We start from the raw sequence: 25,766 nt of genomic DNA, 5'->3' as shown, positions 1-25,766 counted from the left end.
TTCAAATGAGTCAAAAAGCACACGATAATCACTTTTCACACAAGACACTATTTCTTCCTCAGATTTATTTTTTTATTGAATATTCTGCATAAAGTAAAACTGCCCTTTGAACCTCTGCAAAAAGGAAAAAGACACCCTGTTTTTTTTTTAACTAAACATCTATTACTCAAATACAGTAATAAACCGAGATAACTATTTACACATTGAGGTCAGGGAAACTGTTTGAATATTCTCAAAGTAATGAACCAACACCTATTAATCATTTACAATAAGCCCCAACCCCTAATTTACACAATTACCGACTACTGAAAATTGTTAACCCCCTTGTTTTAGGGTGGGAAAACAAAAAATGTAATTTTCCATCTTTTCATCGTTTACCATTTCCCATGAAAACAAAAAAAGTTTTTCCCAAACCTTGGTTTATCAATACTACACAAAGAATACCAAAAATATCTTTATTTATAAATTAAATTATACATATACATTTCCCCAAAGATACATCTTTTGAAGTACATTTCATTGGGCATTCACATGGCAAAAATACCTGAATTCTGCAGGCAAATACAAATACAAAAATGTATTTAACATCTAGCTGAGGTCCCGGCCCCAGAGCTCTGGAATATAAAAATATCCTTCTTTACAAAAACACAAAAGACCACAAGGGGTGGCTTTAGAGCAGCATAGTTAGAAAATAATTGCACTGGTTTCTGATTCTTCTTCCAACTTAACCTGAACTTCCTCCTTTACCGTGGGTGCATCCGTACCGTCCTCAGTGGGTTCTTCTTTAATACTGGAGCATGAGGTCTCCTCATCGCCCTGCTCCTGCTTCAGAAAAGCTGTCAAAGGGTTTTCTGTAAGCATTTTATTGGGCGAGGGTGTGCAATCCACAAAGGAGTTTGTCTAAAAAACAAGGGAAGAGTTTGATCAATTTTCATTTTTATATTGAGGAGAACATTTTATATTCCTTTTCACATAAAAAACTCAATCTAAAAACCCCACGAACAGTAGTGTCAGCCATGCGACTTCAATAGTAAACAATTATAAGAATTAATTGTGAAATATGTTAAGAGACCGCATTAAGATTAGCATTCCCCTTGTGTTAAACTATGAACTTAGACAGCACAAACTAACACTTACATTTTTGTAGTCTTCGTAACATGATGGATGATATGTCTGAAAAGGAAAGATAATAAACACCATAGTATAACAACACCTTAGTATTTCCTTTTAAAATAAATCATGGCAACCACTAATAAAACATGAACTTCGAACTACTGCACAATATGTCGGTGCACAGTCCACTGGACCACTTGGCACCGACGACATCCTATTTTCATCACCATAATTCTTACCTTTTCATCAGCTCTGATGGCATTCTTCAGATGCCACTCCTCCTCTTCCTCCTCCCAGTACATCTCAAACTGTTCCTGGCAAATCTCACATAACTGGTGGTAAACAACAACGATGGAGAGATGAATAAATAGGCAAACGAAGAAATACAGTCAGATTCATTGTTTTCCTTGGAATAATGACATGTCTATGGTCATATGCTACCATCTCACCTCATGGACAACATCAGCAGCAGCCTTCACGCTTTGGAACTCTCTCTCTTTTGCAGCTTCCTGAGTTTTCTGTACAACCTCCTCATGAACCTTTTCAAAGAACTGACTTTTTGCCCTCTCCTCGAGATCTGCAATTTCCTCAAACTCAATCCAATCCTAAAAACACAGCATTGCTTTTATGTCCAGTTTTCAAAATACCTTGTTGAAAGATCCCCATTTCAGGAATTGACAAATGCAGTTTTTAAATCCAATATACAACATTGATGTGGATTGTTTCTGTCTCACCGTCAGGCTGTAGTACCACCTCCGATGTGTAACTTTCCTACTGATGTCCTTCTCAGAACGGTTCTGTCTGTAATGCCAGTCCAAATGATCCGCATAGATGTCCGTCTGAGATGCTTTAAACCGCATGCCACAGGAATAGCACTGGATTCCAGTATAGAGTTTGGTGACCACACTGTCGTGTCTCCTGTAAAGTGAAATGAATCGATTTGCAAACAAATCTTTAGGTTTTACACATGATCGATTTAAACATCAACAAGATGAAACCAAAGTGTTACAAACTGTATACATACTGTTTCATGTCATCCAAAACAAAGCCAGTCATGTCCGGGACATCATCTTCCTCCTCCTGTTCCTCCTCTTCCTCTTCTTCAGGCACAGCCATAGTCTGACTTGCTGAGGGGGAGTCTAAATATTAATTAGAAAAAATTGCAAATGGGTTATTTATACTGTAATAGTGAAGTATAAGTAATTGCACTACATATAACAATGTGTATTAATAAGTAGGATGCAAACCAGCAGTTGTTGTATCTGTCTGTGGAGCTTGTATAATTCCTTTCATCAGAAGTTTTGAGAACAGGTCATTCACATCTATTTGCCTAAATTGCTCGGGCTGTGTAAATTGGGGAGCTGAAAAAATCCAAATCATTATACATTTATTACAGCATAAATGCAAAGCAAACAACAGCAATCAGCAGAAAAAAAAACACAAATTTGTGTAAAGTTTATACAGTTTACACGCTTCTAGGATATTTCCATAAAGAATCCCCCTACCAGGTGGGAAGGGTAGCTGGTTTTGTGGTATAAAGGGCTGATTTGGAGCTCCCATAATCTGAAAATACACAAAACAACAAATGCATCAATACTGTATTGCTTTTCAGAGTACACGGCTATCAAAGGTCAGTCAGTATCTTGGTACTTACAGGCTGAGGAACATTTGCACCACCTGGACCAGATAACGGAGGTCTATATGACGTTGCACCTGGCACGCTGAAGGTTGATGCTTGCGAAACACCCGGCTGCATGGGGAACTGCTGGGGTGGGCCTCCGAATGAGTTCATGGGCGGCACATTGAAATTAGGTGGTGGTAGGGCAGAGTTCATCATAAGACCCTGCCCTTGTGACTGATCATACATAGTCGGCTCCTGTGATCTCAGTTGATTTTGGATGTTTGGACCACAGAATCTCGGGGGGCCTTGTTGGTCATATCTAGGCATGGTGGGCGGTCCATCAAATCTTATTGATTCTGACTGCAGTGGGTTTTCAAACGGCATTCCACCTGTCGGATTATCAAATCTAACAGCACCTTGCTGGTCATCATAATTCATTGGTCTAACTTGAAACCTTGATTCATCAAATCCTTGTGGACCCGCTGGCATGGGGGCATTATCGAACCTTGGAGGAGCAGCGAATCTGTTTTGATGCATTGGATGATCGAAATGAACAGGGCCTTGAGGTTCACCATATCTCACCATATTATGAGTCTCTGCATACCTCATTGGTCTATGTGATTGGTTGTTATATCGCACAGGTCTTTCGTGGGTTTTGGAAAATGGTGGTCTTTCAAACCGTAAGCGAGGAGCATCAAATCGAGGTCCGGGAAACCTAACTGGTCCATGACCGCCCGATCCATCAAATCCACCCGTATTGCCTTCATATCGAGCAGGAGTATAAGGTCTTGGCGGACCATCTAAAAGCGGCTCTCTGATGTGGCTTGGTGCCCCATCATAGGGAGCTTGAGAACTCTTATATCTATCAAATCGTTGAGGCATATTCGGTCCCTCCTGTCGTGGCATATTCACCTTTGCAGCAGGACCTTCAGAAGAGAGCGTCGGTGTATGTCCTGGAGAGTCACCAAGGTTTAATACGCTCCTGCCCTGTTCCACAAAGAGGTCGAGTCTCGGAAGAGCTTCCAAATTTATTGGACCATCCTCTGGGCCTGTGCCAGAGTGCACACTGTTGGGACTTTCAAAACGTGGGCTGATGTCTCCTTCCATGTCCATTTCAGCAGGCGATGATGCCCGCTCTGTGACTGGGCTCTGGGAATTTCTGAAAGTGGAAAGCGTGCTTGACAGCACCCTGTCGGTTCTTCTAGGATCATCGTGGTCTGAGACAGGTTTTGTGGCATTGTGAGGTTTCTTATGCATGTCTGAGCCCTCAATGTATTGTTCATCTGGATATTGAATGTTTTCAAGCAAGTGGTCTTCTTTTTGCACTATGGGGATTGGAAACATAAATAGAAGACAATTTAAAGCCTAGTCTAATCATGTATAATGTTATTTTTAAAAATGTGGCATTTTAATTTGAAATTTTACCTGGACGACAGAGCTGTGTTTTCCTCAACTTTGATTTATGTTCAAGATAAGAAAGCGCGGCATCAGTAATGGATTGCGGTTTCTTTTTCGATGAGTACACGCCTTCGTCACATGAGTCATCCCAAGAGTCAGAGCGCTGCCTTTCCTCCTGATACTGAAAAAGTTGATTTATTTGATGGGCTACATCGAGGAATTCTTCATTGGATATTTCACCGTCAGCATGCCTTTTGCTCGCCTGAAATGAAAAACATACAGTTTGGAAATGCTGTGGAGAACTGTGTTTCGGCGTTAAAGCAAAAATTAAACTTGATTAATAAAGTTAAAGCATACCTTTCTCAAAAGATCTCGCTTGCTTGCAGAATTGAGTGCTTCTGGTATTTGCAGGTTGCTGTCAACACTCAAGCGATGTTGTTTAGGTATACGAGGTAAGGTGGGTCTTTGATTAGTGTTCCACGTCTTGTGTCTTTGTGGGCCCAGTCTTCCATGATCTTGCTCTGACTGCTTAGGACTAAATTGTAAAAAACAAATTTAGATTAGCCAACAGTAGTGATATTTAGGTTTAATATTAGGCATGGAAATCACTTACTGTTTATTTTCCTCCCATCCGCTCCTCCACCTCTTGCCATCTTTTGGATCTTTGTGATCAGAGATTCTCTGCTGCAACCCATCCTTATGATCAGCAGCTCTTTCCTCAAGAGGCCGTTTGGATCGTCTTGTTTCCGAGACACTTTTCTTAGCTGTACTTCGTTCATCTCTTACACTTGTTTGTGGAAAAGACTCATCGTGTGCATGCTTGTTTAACTGCCTCGGCTTTACAGACTTGGAGGGTGGAGAAATGCTCCTTGGTTTTCTCTTTGGAGATGATCGTCTCTCTTTTCTTTTGGGAGAATGCGTCGGTGGTGAACGCGACCTTGACCGGGACCTTTTTCTAAAATTTGCTTTGGCTTTAATTTCTTGTTTTATAAAAGTCTCGAGTCTTTCGTGCTTATTTAAAGAGCCGTTGGGAAGCTTGCCTCTGGATTTCGGATGATCCATGGTTTTGAGGGCTTCGTCCCTGTCTTTCTTTTCCGAACTTCTTTTCTTCTCTCTGACAACCTCCTCTTTTGAGTCGGTCTTGTCGTTTGTCTGCTTATGTAGCCTTGGGTCCTTTTTATGCATTTCAGCAGCCTTTGTATGTTGAGACTCAATTTCTCTGGGTTTTGCAAGGTTACCTTTCCCAATTGGTGACACAGACTTTAATTTAGCCTTGTCCTCATTGGCAGAGTTATCCTTTCTTGGTATCCTCATCCTGTCCAATCTGTTCTGTCTTTCAGTTGCCACTTGTCCTCTTTTTTCAGATGTATTCTGAAAACTTGGAGTAACCAGACTTTCCTTCTTTTGAGTCACTTGTTCCTTAGTATTTGTTGTACCACCACCAATTCTGTTTAATCTAGGATCTCTGGTTGCCAACTTCTCTGAAGGTGCCGGAAGCCAAGATTTGGTCTGGGGTGTAGGAACTGTTTGAGTGACCATCGGTACTGGGGCAACCGCATGGTGGCTTGCTGCAACAGCAGGACTTGCAGCCTTGAGGGCAAAAACAAAAAATGTGGGTTTACAAAAATGCATTACCCATAGCATAAAGTCAATTTCTTAAAAGATTTGTAATGACAATGGCTAATGCTCAATAGTTAAATATAAGCAAGCTAAAAAGAAACTAAAGCTTCTATGCAGATACAACAATCAATCACGTTAAGCACTTTCACACTTACCAACTGGGCTTTTGTTTGCTCAAGTTCAAGCTCTATCTTCTTTTGCTGAAGTTCTAACAACTGCTTTTGCTTGGCAAGTAACTGTTGCCTTATCAGCTGCTCTTGTGTCAAACTCTGAACCGGAGGTTGTGGTATGGAGGGTTTTGGAGAAACTTTTTCAGTCTACGTAAAGAAAAAAGCGTACATTTCATATAATCCACAATAGTATCCATCGGACTAATAGAAAACTCCTAACCACACCCTTCTTACCATAGTCATAAACTAATGCTTACCGGCTTTAAGAATTTTGGGTTGACATGAATGCTTGCATTCACGTTTGGGGGCAACGGTTTAATAGGCCAGGCAGGATCTACGGAGTTCACACGCACATCTAGTGCAAACAACTTCTTCAAAGGGAAAATCTCTTCCCATGTGGAACGCAATTTGAAGAGACTTTTTCTAGTACCCTCCTCCACCTGCAGTGACGTAAAAGAAAGGGGGAAAGAATATCTGACTCTTCCATTTACGTCCACAGAACACTGACAAAATGATAAAGGCTTAACAATTGAAAACATTAAACACAAGGCAGAAAAACAGACAACAAAAATTGAGTACTTTCAACTTCTCAACAATTGAAACCCAGCAACATTTATAATTCGACTATAACAAGTAACATTTTGAAAATTAAAAGGAATTAATCGTTTTTCTATAAGTACAATGAACACATGACGTTAAATGAGATGTAACACCATGGACACAAACTTAAGAAATTATGTACCTTCTCAAATACACAAATAAAGGAATTGACTAGGTTCTTAGCAAACACTTCAAGGTATGCGCCGCCAACATTCTTCACTATGGAATCCACTAAGTACAAAACGGGAAGCTTCTCAACAGGAGGTGCCTAAAGTGATAGAAAACTGACAAGTTTAGAGAACAACAGGGGAGAAATGCATTACTACAATAAATTAGTTCCTGAGGATTGGGGTTATTTAACTGGGGTCAGAAAAATTACAGGCAAAAAAAATCCACTTCTTCGGAAAACCAATGGAAAGTTCTGCAAGTATGAAAAATCCAGTACCCAAGTAAAAAAAAACTTCGGGAAAAATCTTCAGGGTGCAGTCTTCAGGTCCAGTCCATCAAGAAAATGGTATTGTTAGGTTGTCAGAACTCAAGTTTCAGTTTTTTTCTGTTGTCATTTTAGAAGCAGACCAGCGTTCCATGAACTTGCCCTCCGGTGGAAAAATCTGCCATTTTCTTCTTCCTCGGTTTGTTTGTATTTTATCAGGAACTCAAATTTTAGATTTTTTTTCAGAGATTTGAATAGTTAAAACACTTAATTACATTTAACATAACTGTAAAGTTCAGACAAAAAGTTTGTTTTAAACATGCCCCAGTGCAGAAATAAATGTTTTGTATAATGTTTAAAAGAAGTTTGACAAAACTCTGGAAGAGGTTGTCTCTGGCAATGCCTTGTTTATAAAAGTTTAAACTGAAATCAATACAGCAAACATTTTACCACAAAAAATACACTGGGAAATGAAGACAAAAGGCATTTCACATAGTTTATTGTCACAGATGCATACCATTTATTAACATTGCAGTAAATAGAGGAAAATTACTCAGAAATCTAAGACCCCAAACCCTTTATTGGTTAAAATACACAATACAAATGTGCGCCATTCATCCTAAAGGACTTTTAAGCCAGGCATGCTCGTATTCACAGAGCAGCCAAACAAGACTAAACTCGAAATGTATAATCTAGTGCAACACTATGCCGTTGCAAAACAAACAATGCAATTCCTGTTCAGCGAACCAATAGTCTAACCATCTATCCATGTACATGAGCAGCAAACCATGTATAGAAGCTGATATCTACAGACAGACAACGGGACATATTTGTGAGCATTTACATGTAATAGCAAATGAAAGAACGTGTTGTTAGCCAAACGTGGACAGTTCCCAATGTTACAGAATGGGTGTCAAGTAACTTAAACCAACTAGACAACAGCGGGTACTTCAAGTCACTGGACAGATTACATAAACCGATAAAAATGTTTTCTTTCCTACCATTACAGACAACTAGAAGTATCTAATGTAACGTTACATAAATAACATTGCGCTTTATAATAATGTAATTGTCTGTAACCCAATTCATTGTTTGGACGGCGATAGGGCACAACAAAACGTTGGTTACGACTAGCACGTGAGAATCGTTATGCGCTGTCGTTTATGGTCTGTCTAAATGTAAAGCCATCACGCTAATTTCGTTCTCATATAACATATCTTCATAAATAGGTTTTATTATAAACTAATCTATATGTGCGTCAACATTAACTCAGACTTTATGAACAGCTGTGACGCTACGTGCCGACAAACATGTGGACTTTAACTGGCCTAACGTAACTAGGAAATGTGGCGTGCCGTAACTAAAGTTAACCGCCAAATCAAGTCGTGACTTCTCAAACTCCATGTGCGGTTCTAATTCAAGTAAAATATTGTTGTTGGCGATAAAACGTCGAAACTAATATCTACGGCGAGTTGCACAATGTGGTGCGTTCAACGAATAATCCGCGCTGCCGCCATGTTACAGGCCTCATGTCATGTCGCTGCTCAACTAACCAACTGGCCGCACTTTGAGCTACAATACGATGACTGAAACAAAAATAAATCTATTTTCATAAAAACCTTGGCAATTTGTGCTTCAATTATTGCGACGATATCCTTGGTGAACTGGATGTTCTCTTCTGCTAGAATGGTGAGCATGTTGATGTGCGGTTTGCTGTTGAAAGTCAGATCTTCGAGCGAGGACTGGTACTCGCGACAGGCGTCCTCCCTCGCGTTTTCGTCCGACATCTTTGAGCCGTTAGGTGGAAGGCTGCCGCCACACAATTTAAATTATTATACAAACAATCGCTGTTACAGTCCACTTAAACATTTGTATTTCCTCTTCGTTTCATCTGTGCGCCGCGGTGTGCCTCCTCTCGTCGTCTCCTTTCTATCGCAAAATATTCTGCTCTTGTTCAGCGCAGCAAAATGTCCGTCGTGTTTCAACAGAGACTACGCGTCACAGGAAACGTTGTGTAGTTCAACGTGCGTCACGGGATTTTGATTGGCTATCCTGAAACGCTTCGTTTGATTGGGCGTTTGAGACTTTGCACTAAGTGTCATTGGTCAAAAGCAGAATAGTTATATTCGATGAAGGCCTATCAGAATCGAATAATTATATAAAAGAACAAAATCACAACATAACGTCAAGTGTGCGCTGTAGCATAATTGGCATTTTGAGAGGTTCGGCGGGTGCAAAACAATATTGACAAAATGTACATGTTTGAACTATACCTTCAATTTAATTCTATAATGTAAACATATTAACGTTGTTGTTTAAGTATATGGCGCCCTATTATATTGATTTAATATTATTTTTATTTATTTAATGTAAATGTTAACTGAATGTTTGTGTCAGAGCTGTGACTATAAAATGTTCAATTGGTTTTTCATCTATGATATCACATTGAAACAGCAAACACGTGTAAGAAACAAAGCTTTATGTTTTGTTATAATAAAGTGAATAAAAATGCGTTATAGCAAATAGTGCGAAAACATTTTTACAAATAATACATAAAATTTGTTTTTTGAACAACATCATTACATTAGTGTTTAATCATGAAGATGAGACTGTCCAGCAACATTTTCAGTTCACTATTTCAAATTTCAAAGAGATCTCTGGACCATTCATTTAAATTGATCGATGAATTACAACTTTTACCCTGCACATCAGACTTGTCCATGAATATTTCTGTAACACCAATAATCTGTAACTGAGCCGACTCTGACATTGTGACTTTAGGTTTGTTTTGTCCATTTTCCTTCAGACCTGGAATATCGCTTTTAAACTCAAGTTCAAGTCTTTTGGAGTACATCGATTCTCCACATACATGACTCAGCTCAGACTTCTGTCTGAATCTGTGCTGATATGCCACTGGGGTGGATTGCCAACATGGTGAAAAAGGAAGTGCGTCTGAAAGTCCAGGTTCTGATGTGTTGACATTCTTTGCTTCATTTACTTTAGACATCTCTGTCACATCCGATTGGTTCATGTCCCTACTGTTTTGTAAAGAAACAAACAAATCTGAAGAGCAATTGTATGTATCCCTGTGCTCATCACATACAATCTGTTCCTGTTTGACTTTGCATTTTCCAGAAAGGATCTCACTTTCCACACAGTGCCTGAAATATTTGCCCTCTTCATGGTTTAGTGAACAAAAAGCCACAGAGAGCCCGCTTCTGGTTAATCTTTTTCTTTGTACCGTGATGTCCCTTCTGTTGTCTTCTTTAGGAGGAGGCACAATGTCAGGACTAAAATTCATGTTTAAATCAGAATGGATTATCTTTTTCTTCCTTTGGCCCGAAAACCTAGGTGTGCACGGCACATTGGAATACTTAGGGATGTCAGCATTGTTCGTTGTAATTTCAAGATTTTCCGGCCAATCATTTTCATCTTTCATTTTCAAGTTTTTGGTGTTCAAATTGCACATTAGTGGTGACAAAGCAGTTTCACCCCTTTGTATAGCAGATGCAGTATTTGAGCTTTTTCTTTTTAGCTTTGAGTGATCATTTAGAGACCATCTAGTCTGGTTCTGTATGATTTCATCCTGTTTAACCAGATTATCCTTATAAGAGTATCTCAGATGCTTTGCATCAGTTATTTTTGACAACTGAGGCTCAACCCTGACAAAATCTAATACATTTTCAGATGGTGCATCCTCTAAATCTAAACATATATTTTGACCAGAATAACATGAGTTGTCAAAAGTTGCATAGTAATGTTCCCCAGATATACCTTTTAAAAGAGAATGACTGGAAATTATGATTTCAGAATCATTTTCAGACAAAGATTTTCTGTCACTGCTTTGGGCATCATTTTTCAGTTCATCTTGTATACCACTAACATGTTGATCCAGATCGGTTTGACATGTTTTCCTGTCCTCATTCTTTGGTAAAAGAAAATCGAAATCATAGTGCTGTAATGAATCACTACTTATTTCTCCTGGAGTGCAGCATAAACCAGGCGATTGCCATACATCTGACAGTGTGAATTCGTCACTGCTGGGTTGAGAATTTAATCTTGCACATAACGGCAAAGTATAATCAAAGCTGTTTAGTTCATCTCTTTGTGAGTCTTTTTGTTGTGAAACACTGGCAGATTCAAAACTAAACAAATGTGAATGCGACTGCAATAGGTCTTTAAAATAACCAAATACAGTGAATCCAGCAAATGCCTGACTTGGGGAAAATATTTGACAGGCAACTAACTGTTTGGACTTCAAAACCAGTGAGGACGACTGTTGATCTCCCAACCGTGTTGAAACATCATCATGAGAGACCTGTTAAAAGACAAAGCAAAAATTAAAGTTCATTTAGAATAGAAGGTGGTCGGACTCTAAATAAACCTTCCTAAATCAAAATAAAGATATCCATTATACCTTTAACCCCAATACAACGCATCTTCCTATGAAGCAGTCTTCCACGGCTTTGATAAGCAGTTGTTGAACAACATGTGGACCATTAGATTTCTCCAATTCAATACATCTGTGCAAAATACATTATCACAATACATTTGCAATGATACCGCAGGAAAGTTTGTTCAAAACCAGCATATGTTCAAAATCAAGTAAAACCTACCTTTGAAGATCACCAGCCGTAATTCCAAAGAAAGGATTTAAACATCCACCAAATACTGTCACACCAAATATATCTTGATTTCTGGACACCTTAACAGAAAGCCTGTATCTGTAGTCCACATTTTTCAGGTCACATTGGAATCCACACCTATAACATGTTGTCCTAAAAAAAAAAGTAATGATGATATGCAAGTTTATTTAATTAGGCAAAAGCCACTCTTAGATTACAACATTTATCATAGCAAGAGTAACTGCGTACAAAAACAATACAAACAATTATACATACCTTTTATTTTCCTGCGTTAACCTGGATAAACAGCATTTGCAGTACGGGTATACAAGACACGAGTCTTGAAGAGAAAGTATCGTGCAACTCACCAGGCCCCTAATGTTGCTCATTAGTGCTTAAACATTCAGCAAATTTACAAACATTTCAGTGTAATGTTATTAAAACCATACAAATTAACGTTAATTTAACCCTACTATTTTTTACATTCGTTTGAGGATATAAAATATGTTCAAATAAACAAGAAACGCAGATAAACAAACTTCGAATTTCAAAAACAGGATAAGCACGAGTTTCTTCCTTGTTTAGGTTCGGCAGTCATTCCGCAACGTTAAGGGATCAGAGCGCCCTCTGTCGTACACGTCTGTGAATGACCGTAAGCAATGAAATAGCATTTATATCTCTGTTATTTTAACAGAATATAGCTTAAGGTATTTTGAGGATAATTAAATAGCATCATTGTTTTAATGTGCTAAATAAATGCAGTTTCGAGCATGTTTATGGATAACTTCCTCTTCCTCATCCCAATCACTTTATCATATCTTGTTCATACTGCAGGTGTCAGTGTTGTGAAATAGACAAGCGAGTGATTAAAATGTAACATTTTCGAATTATATTTATCAATTTTTAAGTAGAAAATATAATTACTTAATTATTTTTATTTGGAAAGTATTTGTTTATAAAACTCAAAGAAGATAGATTTATTTTTTTGTGTAGGAACTGATGGAACTTTTAGCACTGTCTCTGTTTCCAGTCGGACATTTGTGTACAAACACGGCGGGCACTTTGATTTTTTGCTTACATTTTGTTTTTGATTTCTTAGAATAGTTTTTTTTAAACATTCAACTACACAAACAAAGCTCGAACCGGACAAATGGAATATCACTGAAACAATAAGCGTTGTGTAGTGTGTTTATGTTAATAACTTTATTTCGAATTATGTAAGCCGGATAAGAAATCCCAAAATTATATTGTAATTGTTTTATTATATATTTATAATCCACTAATATGAGTTTGTGTATGTGGAAAGACGACAGGTAGCAGCAAAACTGTTACTTTTAGCAAACATTTTAAGCTTTTTCTATAAAGACACTACTATAAACATTTGCATATATATTTATAAATGTCATGACGACGTCAACCAGGAAAATGTATTTGGGACAGCATCGTATTGTAAAGAAGAGGTAAGAGCCATAGGCAAAACATATGAAACTGTGTGCTTTCTGATTGTGTACATTTCCATGAACACGTGTTTACAAACTTGGTTGACATGGAGCTTTAGATGCTAATCATTACTAAACGACCTTAACCCCATTCTCATCTGTCTCTGATAACTTAGTCTTAAATACAGAATAAATAAGGGAAGAACACATCTATTAAATTATTCAAGTTTAATTCGGCAGTATCCGCATCATCTTCGGGTGATAGACACTACAGTTGAACATCTTGTTAGCTGTCGTTACAAGAGAAAAAAGATTGATATGCTGTATTTTTGTGTTTGTTTGTTCAGCATAGTTCATCCAGATGAACAACCACAAGGGGAGTCAATACGCCTGCCTCAAACACATTCCTCTGCGACAGGAGTATCTGAAAAAAAGTGCAATGAGCCAAAAGTATGTTTTTTGTATATATATATATATATATATATATATATATATATAACATGATGGCAGTTGATTTTGTTTTGTATTCTAAATGCAAAATGTATTACTTCTTCCCAAAGCAAAACCAGAATAAGCAATGGATGCCAGGTGATGCAACTCTGGCCATGGATGAGGAACTCTTACAAGCCTTAAATGAGCTGGCTCCAGACGACAAGAACGTTGAAAACATTCAGCAAAGTTCTGCATCTGTGGTACAGGAAGAGTCTGAATTACTCAAGAAACATTCTCATGTTTATGGAATACCAGAAAACACTGAACAACAAGTGCAAAGTACAGAAAACCTCAGCCCCTCAACTCCATCAGAACGCAGAAGAACACAAGCGAAAAAAGAGAAAGACTGGAGGGATTTAGCTCAAAAGCTGTTGTTCAGTGAAACTAAAAAGACAGATAGGGGGCAGGCACACGAGCTTGAATTTGGGCACACAAAATATTGTTCACCTCAGAAGATCTTACACTCAATAAAGAAAACGTTTAAAGGAGCAAATGACCGGAGACAGTTAAAGTTCAGTAAAGATACCAGCCCTGATGGTTCTCTTAATAACTCTAAGGATTACATTTTGTTCAGTCCAACACATATGGCTGCTGCTAAAGAACGATCCTTGTTACAGCAGCAGAAGAGAGCTCTTAAAAACCTGTCCGTCTCCGTGCTCACACCTCCACCAGGCCTAGATCTCAGCGTCCTCAGTGATGCTACCATACCTGATGCAGGTAGGATGTGGATTGATGTTTTTAATATTATTTGCAATGTCTTTATAAGTTTAATATGTAAGACACAATGCTAATAGTCATACTATAACTTCTATAGTGTATTCATTTTTGTCAATTTGATACCCTAAACAGGACAAAGCATCCATATGGGCCGTCCTGCCGATCAGTTGGACAAGCTTCTGCTCTCCAGCTGGGGTCTTCCTAAGCCTGTTCTTGAAAAGTACCAGAGTCTGGGCGTTCAGAGAATGTTTGAGTGGCAGGCAGAGTGTCTGACCCTGGGCAATGTGTTGGAAGGTCAAAATCTGGTATATTCTGGTAATCAATCTTTATATATTTATTACATAACAGTACATTTGTTTATTTCTATTTAGGTATTGATGTTTATAATAGGGCTGTCAAATCAATGAATTGAAATTAATCAGTTCCAAAACAAATGTTTGTGTTTATATAATATGTGTGAGGCATGTATAATTTTATTAATATGTAAATGCACGCACATACTGTACATTTGTATGTATAAAAAATATTTACACACACACACGCACGCACACACACACACACACACACACACACACACACACACACACACACACACACACACATATATATATATATACATTTATAATTAAATGTAACTTACATTATCTGTAAATAAAAATATTACACATATTTCTCACATGTATACAATTATTTTTATTAATGATTATATAAACACAATTATTTATTTTGAAATCGATTAATCGTGATTATAATATATTTGATAGCACTTATTTATATAAATATATAAGTAGGAATCATTTTTATGAGGAACAATACCTTACAAAACGTATAGTTTAAACGTATAGTTTAAACTATACTATAAAACGTATAGTTTAAATAATAAATACATTTAAATATTTTTGTGTCTGTGTACATTACAAAGAATGTGTAAATTATGGGAGATTTCATTATAAATTAATTCTGGTTATATGACAAATAAACAAGTTTTCTATTTTCTTTCAGCCCCAACCAGTGCTGGGAAGACGTTAGTTTCAGAGTTGTTAATTTTAAAGCGAGTTCTGGAAACAGGACAGAAGGCCATGTTCATTCTTCCTTTTGTATCTGTGGCGAGAGAGAAGATGTTTTATCTACAGGTTGGTTCACATTCGTGGAGTACATGAATCACTGTCTGTGATTCATAATGTATTGTAATTTCGGATGAACTTGATGTGTTTTTGTCAATATTATACATACTTGGGCCTTGCCACCCAGAATGTATTTCAGGAAGCAGGGGTCAGAGTGGAGGGGTATATGGGTAACACCTCGGCTGCTGGTGGTTTCTCGGCTTTGGATGTCGCCGTGTGTACAATTGAGAAAGCAAATGGACTCATCAACAGACTCATTGAAGAAGACAAATTGAATCTACTCGGTACAATAAACCCTGATTTATTTCTTAGGTTTCTGCATGTTATGGCACTCTTGTAAAACTGAACGCTTATCAAATTTACAGGAATTGTTGTGGTCGATGAGCTGCACATGCTGGGTGACTCTGGTCGGGGATATCTGTTGGAACTTTTGCTGACTAAAATCAAATACATTGCACAGAAAAATGCATTAAGGTTTGTTATAATGTGATGTTTAAGCCAATATTCTTTAAGTAATGATTGTAGAAAATAACCAATAAAGATAAACATTATTTTGTTTCAAGGTGCTCTGGTCAAAGTACTACAGCAGGTGTGCAAATTATTGGTATGAGTGCCACATTGCCAAATTTGGACCTTCTTGCCCTGCTGGTTGAATGCAGAGCTGTATAGTACTAGCTATCGACCTGTCCCGCTAATGGAGTGGGTCAAGATTGGCACAAATGTCTATGATGACTCTCTGAACCTGGTCAGGCAGTTCACCCCAGCTCTTCCTGTTAAGGTCAGAGTTTCCACACAGCATTTAATGATCTTACAAAAAATAATTTTTAGAAAGTTTTGATGATACGAGTTGCATTTCCACAGGGAGATGATGATCACATTGTGAGCCTCTGCTTTGAGACTGTGCAGGATAGACACTCGGTACTTCTCTTCTGTCCTTCAAAGAACTGGTGTGAGAAGCTAGCGGATAGCATCGGCAGGGAGTTTTACAATCTTCATCACAAAGGTTTATAAAGGATATGAACATGTGTGGGTTAAAAAACAATTATAGACCAGAAATGCGTTCTTATATGTTCTAACATTTTATTTTAAAGAGATACAATCAGGCTCTGGTGTGCAAAGTATTTCTTTGAATCAGGAAGGGCTCCAGGATGTGCTCGCCCAGCTGAAGCGAACTCCTGCAGGCTTGGATCAGGTCCTTCAGCGGACCGTTCCCTGGGGAGTGGCCTTCCATCATGCAGGTACTATTGCAATGATATTCAACATACACTATCATTGATCTTAAACTCGCGTCAAATTTTATTCAGATTGCTTTAATAACCCTCTTGTTTCAGGTTTGACATTTGATGAGCGGGATATTCTTGAAGGTGCTTTTCGTCAAGGTTACATCCGAGTGCTAGCTGCCACCTCCACCTTGTCCTCGGGTGTAAATTTGCCAGCACGACGTGTGATTATCAGAACTCCTGTTTTTAACGGACATTTGTTGGATATACTCACTTACAAGCAGATGGTGGGACGGGCAGGCCGTAAAGGCGTAGACACCTTGGGTAAGTGCTGAAAGTTTGGAATTCAAAATATCTGTTGCTTTACATTGAGACAATGTTTTATAAAGATGAATGCGGGCAATATAGCGCATTGTTATAAATTATTGAATGTAATGTCTCAGGGGAGAGTGTGCTGGTCTGTAAAGAAGCAGAGCGTGCGAAGGGGTTGAGCCTCATTCAGGGCTCGCTCAAACCTATCAGCAGCTGCCTATTGAAGCGGGAGGGTGAAGGCGTCACTACCAGCATGCTCAGGGCCATCCTGGAGGTAGGACACCAATAGTTTGCTGATAATGGTGGTATGTGGAGATGATTGGCTGGTTAAAATTGCATTGTTTTGTTTATCTTACATTTAAGATTATTGTTGGAGGAGTCGCTAGTTCACCACAGGATGTGAGAATGTACGCTTCCTGCACTCTCCTGGCATCCAGTACAGCATCTGAACCGGCCAATCAGGGAGGAGCTGAATCAGAAGGTCGAAACAAGGGGGCTATTGAGACCTGCATAGAGTGGCTGATGGACAATGAGTTTATCCATATAGAGAAGGATGGAGATGGTAAGAAGAAACATTAATGAAATCTTGCTCTAATGTTGTGCAATAGATTTTGACAGTGATTCAATTTTCTGTTATACAGCGGAGAGATTTTGCCCCACACATCTGGGTTCTGCGACCCTGTCTTCATCTTTATCACCCCCGGAAGCCTTGGGGATTTTCGCTGACCTACAAAGAGCAATGAAAGGATTTGTTTTGGAAAATGATCTTCATATACTCTATCAGGTGAATAAACCTATTCTGCTTATCAGAAGTAGCATGGAGTTGCGTAAAAAAATGTGTAAATAATGAAATTTTAAATGGCATTCATTTGAAAGATAACACCTGTGTATGTGGACTGGACGACGATAGACTGGTACCAGTTCTTCTGTCTGTGGGAGCAGCTACCCTCTGCGATGAAAAGAGTGGCTGAGATGGTGGGCATCCAAGAAGGATTTCTGGCTCGCTCCGTTAGTGGAAAACTAATTGCTAAAACAGAGAAGCAACAAAGACAGATGGCTATTCACAAACGGTAATGTGCATTTTTTGAATTCAGAGGGTATTGTCAAATGCAAATTTTTGCAATTCGGTGTGTTAATAATGATGTTTAATATTATGTTTTGCAGATTTTTCACAACCTTGGTGCTCTGTGACCTGGTAAATGAAGAACCCCTTGGAGCTGTTGCAAAGAAGTACGGCTGTAGCAGAGGACAGCTTCAGTCACTGCAACAGTCTGCCTCAACATATGCAGGTAAACTCTATACCAAATGTGATGTCCAGGGGGTTGAATTTGTGCAAAATTTGCTTTTAAGCCCCCTTCATGTTTGATTAAACCAATACATTTATGAGGTGTATGGTACAAAATGGAAAAATCACTAAAATTGTATGTATTTATCAACTAAATTGTTAGGTAAAAAGGCCAACTACAGTGTATCATTAAATATGGGTTTTAATTTAATATGCAGAAATTGCATAGAAAACTAAAAACTCACAGAAAGTAAAGCAATTACAATTTAAGCAGTTATTTATTTGTTGTTCCTCTCATGTGCTATTAGTTTAGTTATTTGTGTCTGATTGGGCTTGCTGGACCATGTATGATTGATAAACAATGCACATATTTAGTGATTTTTTTTGCCTAATCCTCCTTAGATTCTTCTCAGAACTGAGGTTCAGTTTAACACCAATGCAGGTTGCATATAACATTTTAAATGCATCTGTTATTCAATAATACTGTATATTTAAATAAAGAGCGAAGAGTCAAGATCTTTACTGTCAGGTGTACTAGGTACAAGGAAATTCTTACTTTGTTGTTGGGGAACAAACAATTTACAGATATAATAAAGTACAATAAAATAATGTAGAAAAACAACATATATGTAAAAGTAAAGTAAATAGAAAAAAAATATGTCAGTTGTCGTTCAGTCCTCAAGTTGTATTACTTTGGGAACTCCTGTTCTTGCTCTATCACTATTAAAGATTTCCAGTGTCAGATTTATGTAAAGCAAATAATCTTTCATCTGTTTAACAAAAAATGGCATCTGGCAGGTATGGTTACAGTCTTTTGCAATCGGCTTGGATGGCACAACCTGGAGCTGCTTTTGTCCCAGTTTCAGAGTCGTCTCAGTTTTGGAGTCCAGAGAGAGTTGTGTGACCTGGTTCGTATTTCTTTACTGAACGCCCAGAGAGCACGTATACTCTACAGCTCAGGGTTCAACACTGTGGCGGAAGTAGCGAGGGCTGATGTTACAGAGGTGGAAAAGGCCCTTCGAAAGGCTGTTCCTTTTAAAAGGTAATAAAACAGGCAACCCTGTTCTTCTTTTTCAAAAAGTTTATCATTGTTTGCCTTTATATTTTTGGCATAAATTCATTTTTTGAGTCTTGCATAATACAACATAATCAAACTCTTCATGGCTTGGGTCTTTGCAGCTCCAGACAGGCAGTGGATGAAAGCGAGGTGGAGGCTCAGGAACGCAAGAGCATGCGTTGTATCTGGGTCAGTGGTAAGAAGCCTTTGACTGAAAGGGAAGCTGCTCAACAGATCATAGCTGAGGCCAGACAGCTCCTCCAACATGATTTGGCTCTACTTGGGGTTGAATGGAAGCCTGCGTCATCCTCTACAAATGCCCAGCCTGATTCCAGTTCACTTGCGGAAACATCCAGCACAAAATCTGCACAGTCTGTGTCAAGCCCAAAATTTGAACAGAAGCAAAATGATGAGGAAATGAAATTGGAAGAGAAAGCAGCAGAAAAGAAATTCTTTAATAAAAGTGCTGAGTCCAGTTCCAGTGTTTCTTCAAGGCAAGAGTTCACTGCTAGTTCGGAGAAGCCGATGGAAATTGACCTGGTCACAGAACATGCTGTACACCAGTGTCAGTCTGCTAAGAATTGTGAACGACCATCAAGTGCATTACACAAAGTTCTTAAATCCTTAGATGCGAAAGACAAGAGCTTTCACACCGACCAGACACCAGTCCAGGCATCAGATTCATCAAAAGCAATTCAAAGCAATTTCAGACAGAATTCTAATGTTAAAGTTGGCGGTATCTCTGACAGTGACCAACACTGTGTAAGTCCGCTCTTAAAACGCAGAAGGGTGGATGACAAAGCAGAACTCATTGAAGCTAAAACATCAATTATGAGTGTAAATGACAGGAAACCAAGGACAGCAGAGGATGATAAGAAAACTGAAACTGACTGTAGGATAGAGAAAAACAAGACAAAATCCCAGGTTTCCCATGGGGAACTGAACTTAGATAATGAGTTAAAAATATTTTCTCATCTGCCTGCTCCCCTTCAGGAAGGGGAGGCACCACATTTAAGAACTGTATTGACCTCAGATAAAGGGAAAAAATGTACATTGAAAACAAAACACTTAAATGAAAGTTCAAATCATGACAATACTGAAACTCAGGAACAGGACGTGGTTAGACATTTTCAAGAATTCAGCAATAAAGATGAGAACAATCACATACATCTAATCTCTAAAGCTGCAAATGATTCAGCGTGTAATTCTGAGAAGCTTTGTTCGCCGGACATGTACGCAAATGGACTGGAAGAGTTTAATGACAGTTTTCAGCTTGATACACAGACTGAAAAAATGTTGCTTCAAGTGGATGATTTTTCACCTAGACACAAACAAGACAATCGTATTTGTTTACCAAGTCAGATGAAAATCAACCAGGTACACGTAAATTCAAATAGGTCCACAGAAAAAGAACAAATCAACACAGATGAAGGTTTGTCACCTCATGAGAATCAACCCAACAAACGAAACAGTCTCGCACCAACTGTAGCCAAACCCAAATATAATATCTCGCTCACTGATAGCCAGTTGGAGAATATTTTAAATTATAGTAACCAAGTTTCTGAAGAAGAATCATGTGTAAACAAAAAATCTGAAAATCATGAGTCATCCGATCATGTTACTGACAACAGCCCCAACCGGAGCAGCAGCTTCCTGTTTGACAGTCTATATGACAACTCTATCTTGGATGCCATGGAGGAGGCGGGGACAGATAGAGAGAATAAAGGAGATCCAGTACGTGCAAATTCAAACGGCTCCACTTCAGAACCTAACTGTGATAGGAGGGATGCCATACCAACAGTAGATCAAGAAGCAAAACAATGGGGTGAATCATCTTTCAACCTATCAGAATGGGGAGATTCTTTACTTATTGGAGAGCACTACCTTGACAAACTTAACAGTGTTGTCAAGGCACGTGATGGACCAGGGTTGTCCCCTGGTGAAACCAAGAAACCCAGTTATAAAGAAGACTTCCATGTGTCACACAGCAATGAGACTTGTTCAGAAATGGAATCTGAAACACGTCCTTTACACGGTTCCTCATTTCATTTCAGTCCAGGGATGCAAGCTGTTTTTGATAAATGGTCTGATCAGTTCTCAACTTTAGCAGAAGCTCCAGGCCAGGCAAATCCAACTTTGGTAGAGTCTGATGTTGTTTCTGTTCTTGAGAAGCAAGCTAAAGGGGTAGTCCAAAAAAAACCACAGACTCCCAATGACCTCATTCCTCCCACACCTGTATCTGAACCAGTCACACCAAAAGTAAAAAGGACCACCACAGCTTTAAAGTCACCACTTAACAGCAAAATTAAACAAAGGTGTGAAATAAATCCAAACACACTGAAGGATCATCATGCAGGTTTGAGGTCAAACTCAGTGTCAGACTTGGACACATTTCTTGCGGATGAGAATCCATCTCTCGCTGCTTCTAACCCCTGCAGCCCAGAATCATTCTCCATAATTGATGTGGCAAGCAATAAACAGCTTTTCCAAACATTTATAAAGGAGTGGAAAACAAAGGACAGATTTTCACTTGCTGTTGCTTGTGAGAAGATAGACAGCAGTGTTGCGCAACCTGAGAACGTTATAGGCGGAAAATTCAAAAAGTGTAAGACTTTTTAAAGAAATAGATCACCTAACATTTTGAATTATTTCTTTATTTATTCACCCTCTTGTCATTTCAAACCTTTAGGACCTTTATTACTGCAGAAAACAAAAGATGATGTGAAAATTGTTGGTAACCAAAAACCGTTGTTCAATGGGCACCAACATTGTTCGAAATATCTTCTTTTGTGTTCTGCAGGTTTGAAAGGACTATAGGGTGAGTAAATGATGACATAATATTCATTTTTGGGGGAATTTTAATGAATATTAGAAAATGTAATTTTTTGTATTATGTTTAAAGGTACTGAAGCTACTACACCAATGAGGAACAAGCGAAAAGATGGCTTCGTTTTTAAAGGATCTGATGATCTTGTTGTTATTGGCATTTCAATATGCTGGGGTGCAAAAGATGCATATTTCGTATGTCTACAACAGGAGCTGTCGGACACAGGTACTGTAAATTTGAGACAACTTTTGTACAAATTCCTCAGTTTTATTCAATTACCAACTAACATAACTTCTTTTGTAAAAGGATAGTTCACACAAAAATGAAAAATTCTGTCATCATTTACTCCCCCCCTCTTGTCATATCAAACCTGTATGACTTTCTTTCTTCTGCAGAACACAAAACAGTGCCGGCACCTATTCACTTCCATTGTTATGACGCAACACCAATGCAAGTGAATAGGTGTCGGTTAACAACAAAAATATCAAAATATCTTCTTTTGTGGTCTGCAGAAGAAATAAGGTCATATAGATTCTAAATGACAAAGAGATTGAGTAAATGATACCAGAATTTTCATTTTTGGCTGAACTATCACTCAACACACTATTCCCATACAGATATAAGTGCCAGCTTAGCTCCACCACCTCTTGATGACAGTCTGACGGTTGAAGAGAGATTGAAGCAAATTCAATTTTGCTTGAAAACATCATCGCTCTCAGATGCGGACAGAGTGATGGTGACCTATGACTTCATTCAGCTGTTCAAGACGCTTCTCCTGGCCTGTCAGCTCACTATGAGTGGCACGTTTGAAGATCCAAAGGTTAGAAAGAATAATCACAAATTCTATCATAGCTGATTGTATTCCTACAAAAATAAAGCATGTATTCTTAAAATATAGATTGCATGTTGGGTTCTGGATTCAAGCTCCAAGGAGCGAACCCTCCACAACATGGTGACCAGCTTTGCTCCTGAGGATCTTCCAATGTTAGATGAGATCAGTCCAGGCCAGGGTGTACAGAGTATAGGAATCTATGGAGATGCCAGTCATACTGGACGATACAGAGCTGCTATTGAGTCTGTTCTGGCCTTTAAGGTCATGACACAGCTCAACGGTCTTCTAGAAAAGGAGGGTTTCTTAGGTAAAAAGCATCACCGTAGCCTCATAAATTTACCTATACTGTGTATAATACCTGATGGAAAGAATTTGATGTCGTCTCATTTTTAATGGATGTGTAGATGTGTTCAAGAAGGTTGAGATGCCCACCCAATACTGTCTGGCGTTGTTGGAGCTGAATGGAATTGGGTTTAGTATTGCTGAATGTGAGGTCCAGAAACATGTGATGCAGGCCAAGCTCAGTGCCCTTGAAGCGCAAGCCTATCAGCTGGCAGGACACAGCTTCTCATTGACCAATCCAGAAGACATTGCAGAGGTAACTGTGCTGTCCCCTCTCTGTCTGAAGTTTTCCACTAAATCTATTGAACGGTTCAATATTCCATTACATTTCAACTGTCTTAGGTACTGTTTCTTGAGTTGAAGCTGCCTCCCAATGGAGATGTAAATGGCCTGAAGAACAAGAAGACTCTGGGATACACTAGGAGAGCAGGAGCTAGGATTAAACTTTCTAAACAGTTTAGCACAACCAAGGCATGTATTACAGTCCTATTCAGTTGTTAAAACTGTGGTATATGCTCTCTCAATATACTTTAACCTGTGTATTTAGGACGTTCTGGAGAAGCTGAAACCATTGCATCTGTTACCAGGGGTTATTCTTGAGTGGAGAAGAATCACAAATGCTTTGACTAAAGTGGTTTTCCCCTTGCAAAGAGAGAAGAAGTGGAACTCACAGCTGAAGATGGACAGAATACATCCAATCTCACAGTCACACACCGCCACAGGTGTGGCGAAAAATAACTAAGCTCGAAAGAATGCTTGGAAATGTTCAACTTTGTGGATTTGAATTGGTTTATTGTCTCACACAGGGCGGGTGAGCTTCACCGAACCAAATATTCAGAACGTTCCAAAGGACTTTGAAATTCAGATGCCAACTCTTATTGAAGAAAGTCAACCATCACAGTGTGGTGCAAGCAAGACATGGTAGGGTCTCATGGTATTTTATTTCTGTACGATTACTTATTGTTCATTATGTGTAGCATGTTTGTTGTTTTTTAATTCAGGGCTAAAAGATCAAAGATTAATCGCCAGCTGGTGCCCCTTTTAAAAATGCCAGACACATCACCAGACAAAGGAATGGCGTTTTCAGTTAGCATGAGGCATGCGTTTGTTCCTTTTACAGGTATGAAACTTTCATCTTTTTTTATGCTCTAGGACTGGGTTTGGACATAATTTTGACACTTTAAAGGTCTATCTATTTGCTTGTATGCCACATTGTCTGTCTTTTATGTGCATGTTTCTTAGGTGGGCTTATTCTGGCTGCTGACTACTCACAGCTGGAGCTTCGCCTCTTAGCTCATCTGTCCAGAGACAAGCGTCTCCTCCAGGTGCTCAACAGTGGTGCAGATGTTTTCAAAAGCATAGCGGCCGAGTGGAAAATGGTGGACCCAGCTTCAGTTGATGACAATATGAGACAACAGGCCAAACAGGTTAAACACATTCGACTTTTATATATTTTGATTTATGGTTTGAGGGTGAATAATACTCTTCAGTATTATTACTTGTATTGTTTTAGATTTTATTTGGATTTTAATTAGCTGCTTATGTCATCAGATTTGTTATGGAATAATCTATGGCATGGGCGCAAAGTCACTTGGAGAGCAGATGGGCATTGAGGAGAATGATGCTGCTTGTTACATTGAGACGTTTAAATCCAGATACACAGGTAAATTACAAAATAAGGAGTTCATTTTAGACCAAAAAGGCTGTCATGACAACACTGAATTTGCTTTCCCCCAAGGCATACAGAAATTTCTTTGTGAAACTGTGAAGAAGTGTGGGACAAACGGTTTTGTTAAGACATTACTTGGCAGGAAACGTTTCTTACCAGGAATAAAGGACCCAAATATGTACATCAAGTCTCATGTAAGAACCTATATGCTCTTTATTAGTATTCTCGGAATAATTCTCGTAATAAAACAGTTTACTGAAGTCATTTGTAATTTGCACTTTCAGGCAGAGCGACAGGCAGTGAATTCAACAGTACAGGGTTCTGCTGCTGACATTGTCAAATTGGCCACAAACAACATTCAGCGCAGACTGGAAGAAGCTTTTCCTGGAGAGTCCACATCTCATCAGCACCCTTCAATCAGATCAGGTGTGATGAACTTACATTACATAGGGTTACTGTATTTTTGTATACCTTATGTACTTTGTGAATGTTTTATATCCTTTTTTTTTGGAAGGTGGTCGACACAGAACTCGGTCTCCTCGTGGAGCATATTTTATACTTCAGCTACATGATGAACTTATCTATGAGGTAGCAGAAGAGGATATCATCCAGGTAACTAGGATGGTTTGTCTTTTTGAACATTTACCATAATGTAGAGAATTGCACATTTGATAATTTCTTCTGTTCTTGTACAGGTTGCACAAATTGTGAAGCGGGAGATGGAGCGTGTTGTTAAATTACATGTGAAGCTAAGAGCAAAAGTCAAAATAGGACCAAGCTGGGGTAACCTGCAAGACTTGGACATCTAATTATGATAATCACGTTTACATTCAATGAAGTGTGAAAGGTACAAATGTATTGTGTAAAAAA

The 25,766-nt window shown here is 38.7% G+C and overlaps 3 protein-coding genes across 3 annotated transcripts; 1 reads left to right on the top strand and 2 right to left on the bottom strand.

The window, feature by feature from the left end:
* Window positions 1-45: 45 nt before the first annotated feature.
* On the bottom strand, window positions 46-8,939 carry pcf11 (PCF11 cleavage and polyadenylation factor subunit). Its single transcript, XM_056731027.1, has 16 exons — window positions 8,575-8,939; window positions 6,665-6,790; window positions 6,180-6,362; window positions 5,908-6,069; window positions 4,746-5,722; window positions 4,490-4,667; window positions 4,160-4,394; window positions 2,768-4,059; window positions 2,619-2,676; window positions 2,361-2,474; window positions 2,138-2,252; window positions 1,848-2,031; window positions 1,563-1,718; window positions 1,353-1,445; window positions 1,138-1,173; window positions 46-900 (listed from the first exon to the last, which is right to left on the bottom strand). The coding sequence occupies exons 1-16, from the start codon at window positions 8,740-8,742 to the stop codon at window positions 685-687; spliced, it is 4,293 nt and encodes a 1,430-aa protein (XP_056587005.1). The 5' UTR covers window positions 8,743-8,939; the 3' UTR covers window positions 46-684.
* Window positions 8,940-9,417: 478 nt separating this feature from the next.
* ddias (DNA damage-induced apoptosis suppressor) lies at window positions 9,418-12,166 on the bottom strand. Its single transcript, XM_056731367.1, has 4 exons — window positions 11,857-12,166; window positions 11,572-11,733; window positions 11,373-11,478; window positions 9,418-11,273 (listed from the first exon to the last, which is right to left on the bottom strand). The coding sequence occupies exons 1-4, from the start codon at window positions 11,967-11,969 to the stop codon at window positions 9,594-9,596; spliced, it is 2,061 nt and encodes a 686-aa protein (XP_056587345.1). The 5' UTR covers window positions 11,970-12,166; the 3' UTR covers window positions 9,418-9,593.
* Window positions 12,167-12,651: 485 nt separating this feature from the next.
* polq (polymerase (DNA directed), theta) lies at window positions 12,652-25,724 on the top strand. Its single transcript, XM_056730539.1, is given in 33 exon segments — window positions 12,652-13,040; window positions 13,367-13,469; window positions 13,580-14,228; window positions 14,361-14,543; window positions 15,231-15,361; window positions 15,480-15,636; window positions 15,718-15,826; window positions 15,916-15,997; window positions 15,999-16,130; window positions 16,214-16,355; window positions 16,444-16,590; window positions 16,684-16,896; window positions 17,016-17,158; window positions 17,248-17,446; window positions 17,526-17,668; window positions 17,761-17,954; window positions 18,049-18,173; window positions 18,968-19,211; window positions 19,349-21,831; window positions 22,129-22,278; window positions 22,671-22,873; window positions 22,952-23,192; window positions 23,290-23,483; window positions 23,570-23,698; window positions 23,775-23,949; window positions 24,034-24,148; window positions 24,229-24,347; window positions 24,470-24,654; window positions 24,779-24,890; window positions 24,966-25,090; window positions 25,181-25,322; window positions 25,411-25,508; window positions 25,592-25,724. Coding segments are annotated over 33 exon segments (7,737 nt in total). The 5' UTR covers window positions 12,652-12,984; the 3' UTR covers window positions 25,706-25,724.
* The last annotated feature ends 42 nt before the right edge of the window (window positions 25,725-25,766 follow it).

This window comes from Triplophysa dalaica, chromosome 19, assembly GCF_015846415.1.
Source record: "Triplophysa dalaica isolate WHDGS20190420 chromosome 19, ASM1584641v1, whole genome shotgun sequence".
NCBI lineage: Eukaryota > Metazoa > Chordata > Actinopteri > Cypriniformes > Nemacheilidae > Triplophysa > Triplophysa dalaica.
Note: the sequence above shows the minus strand (reverse complement) of the source record. Positions and strands in the feature narration are given on the sequence as shown.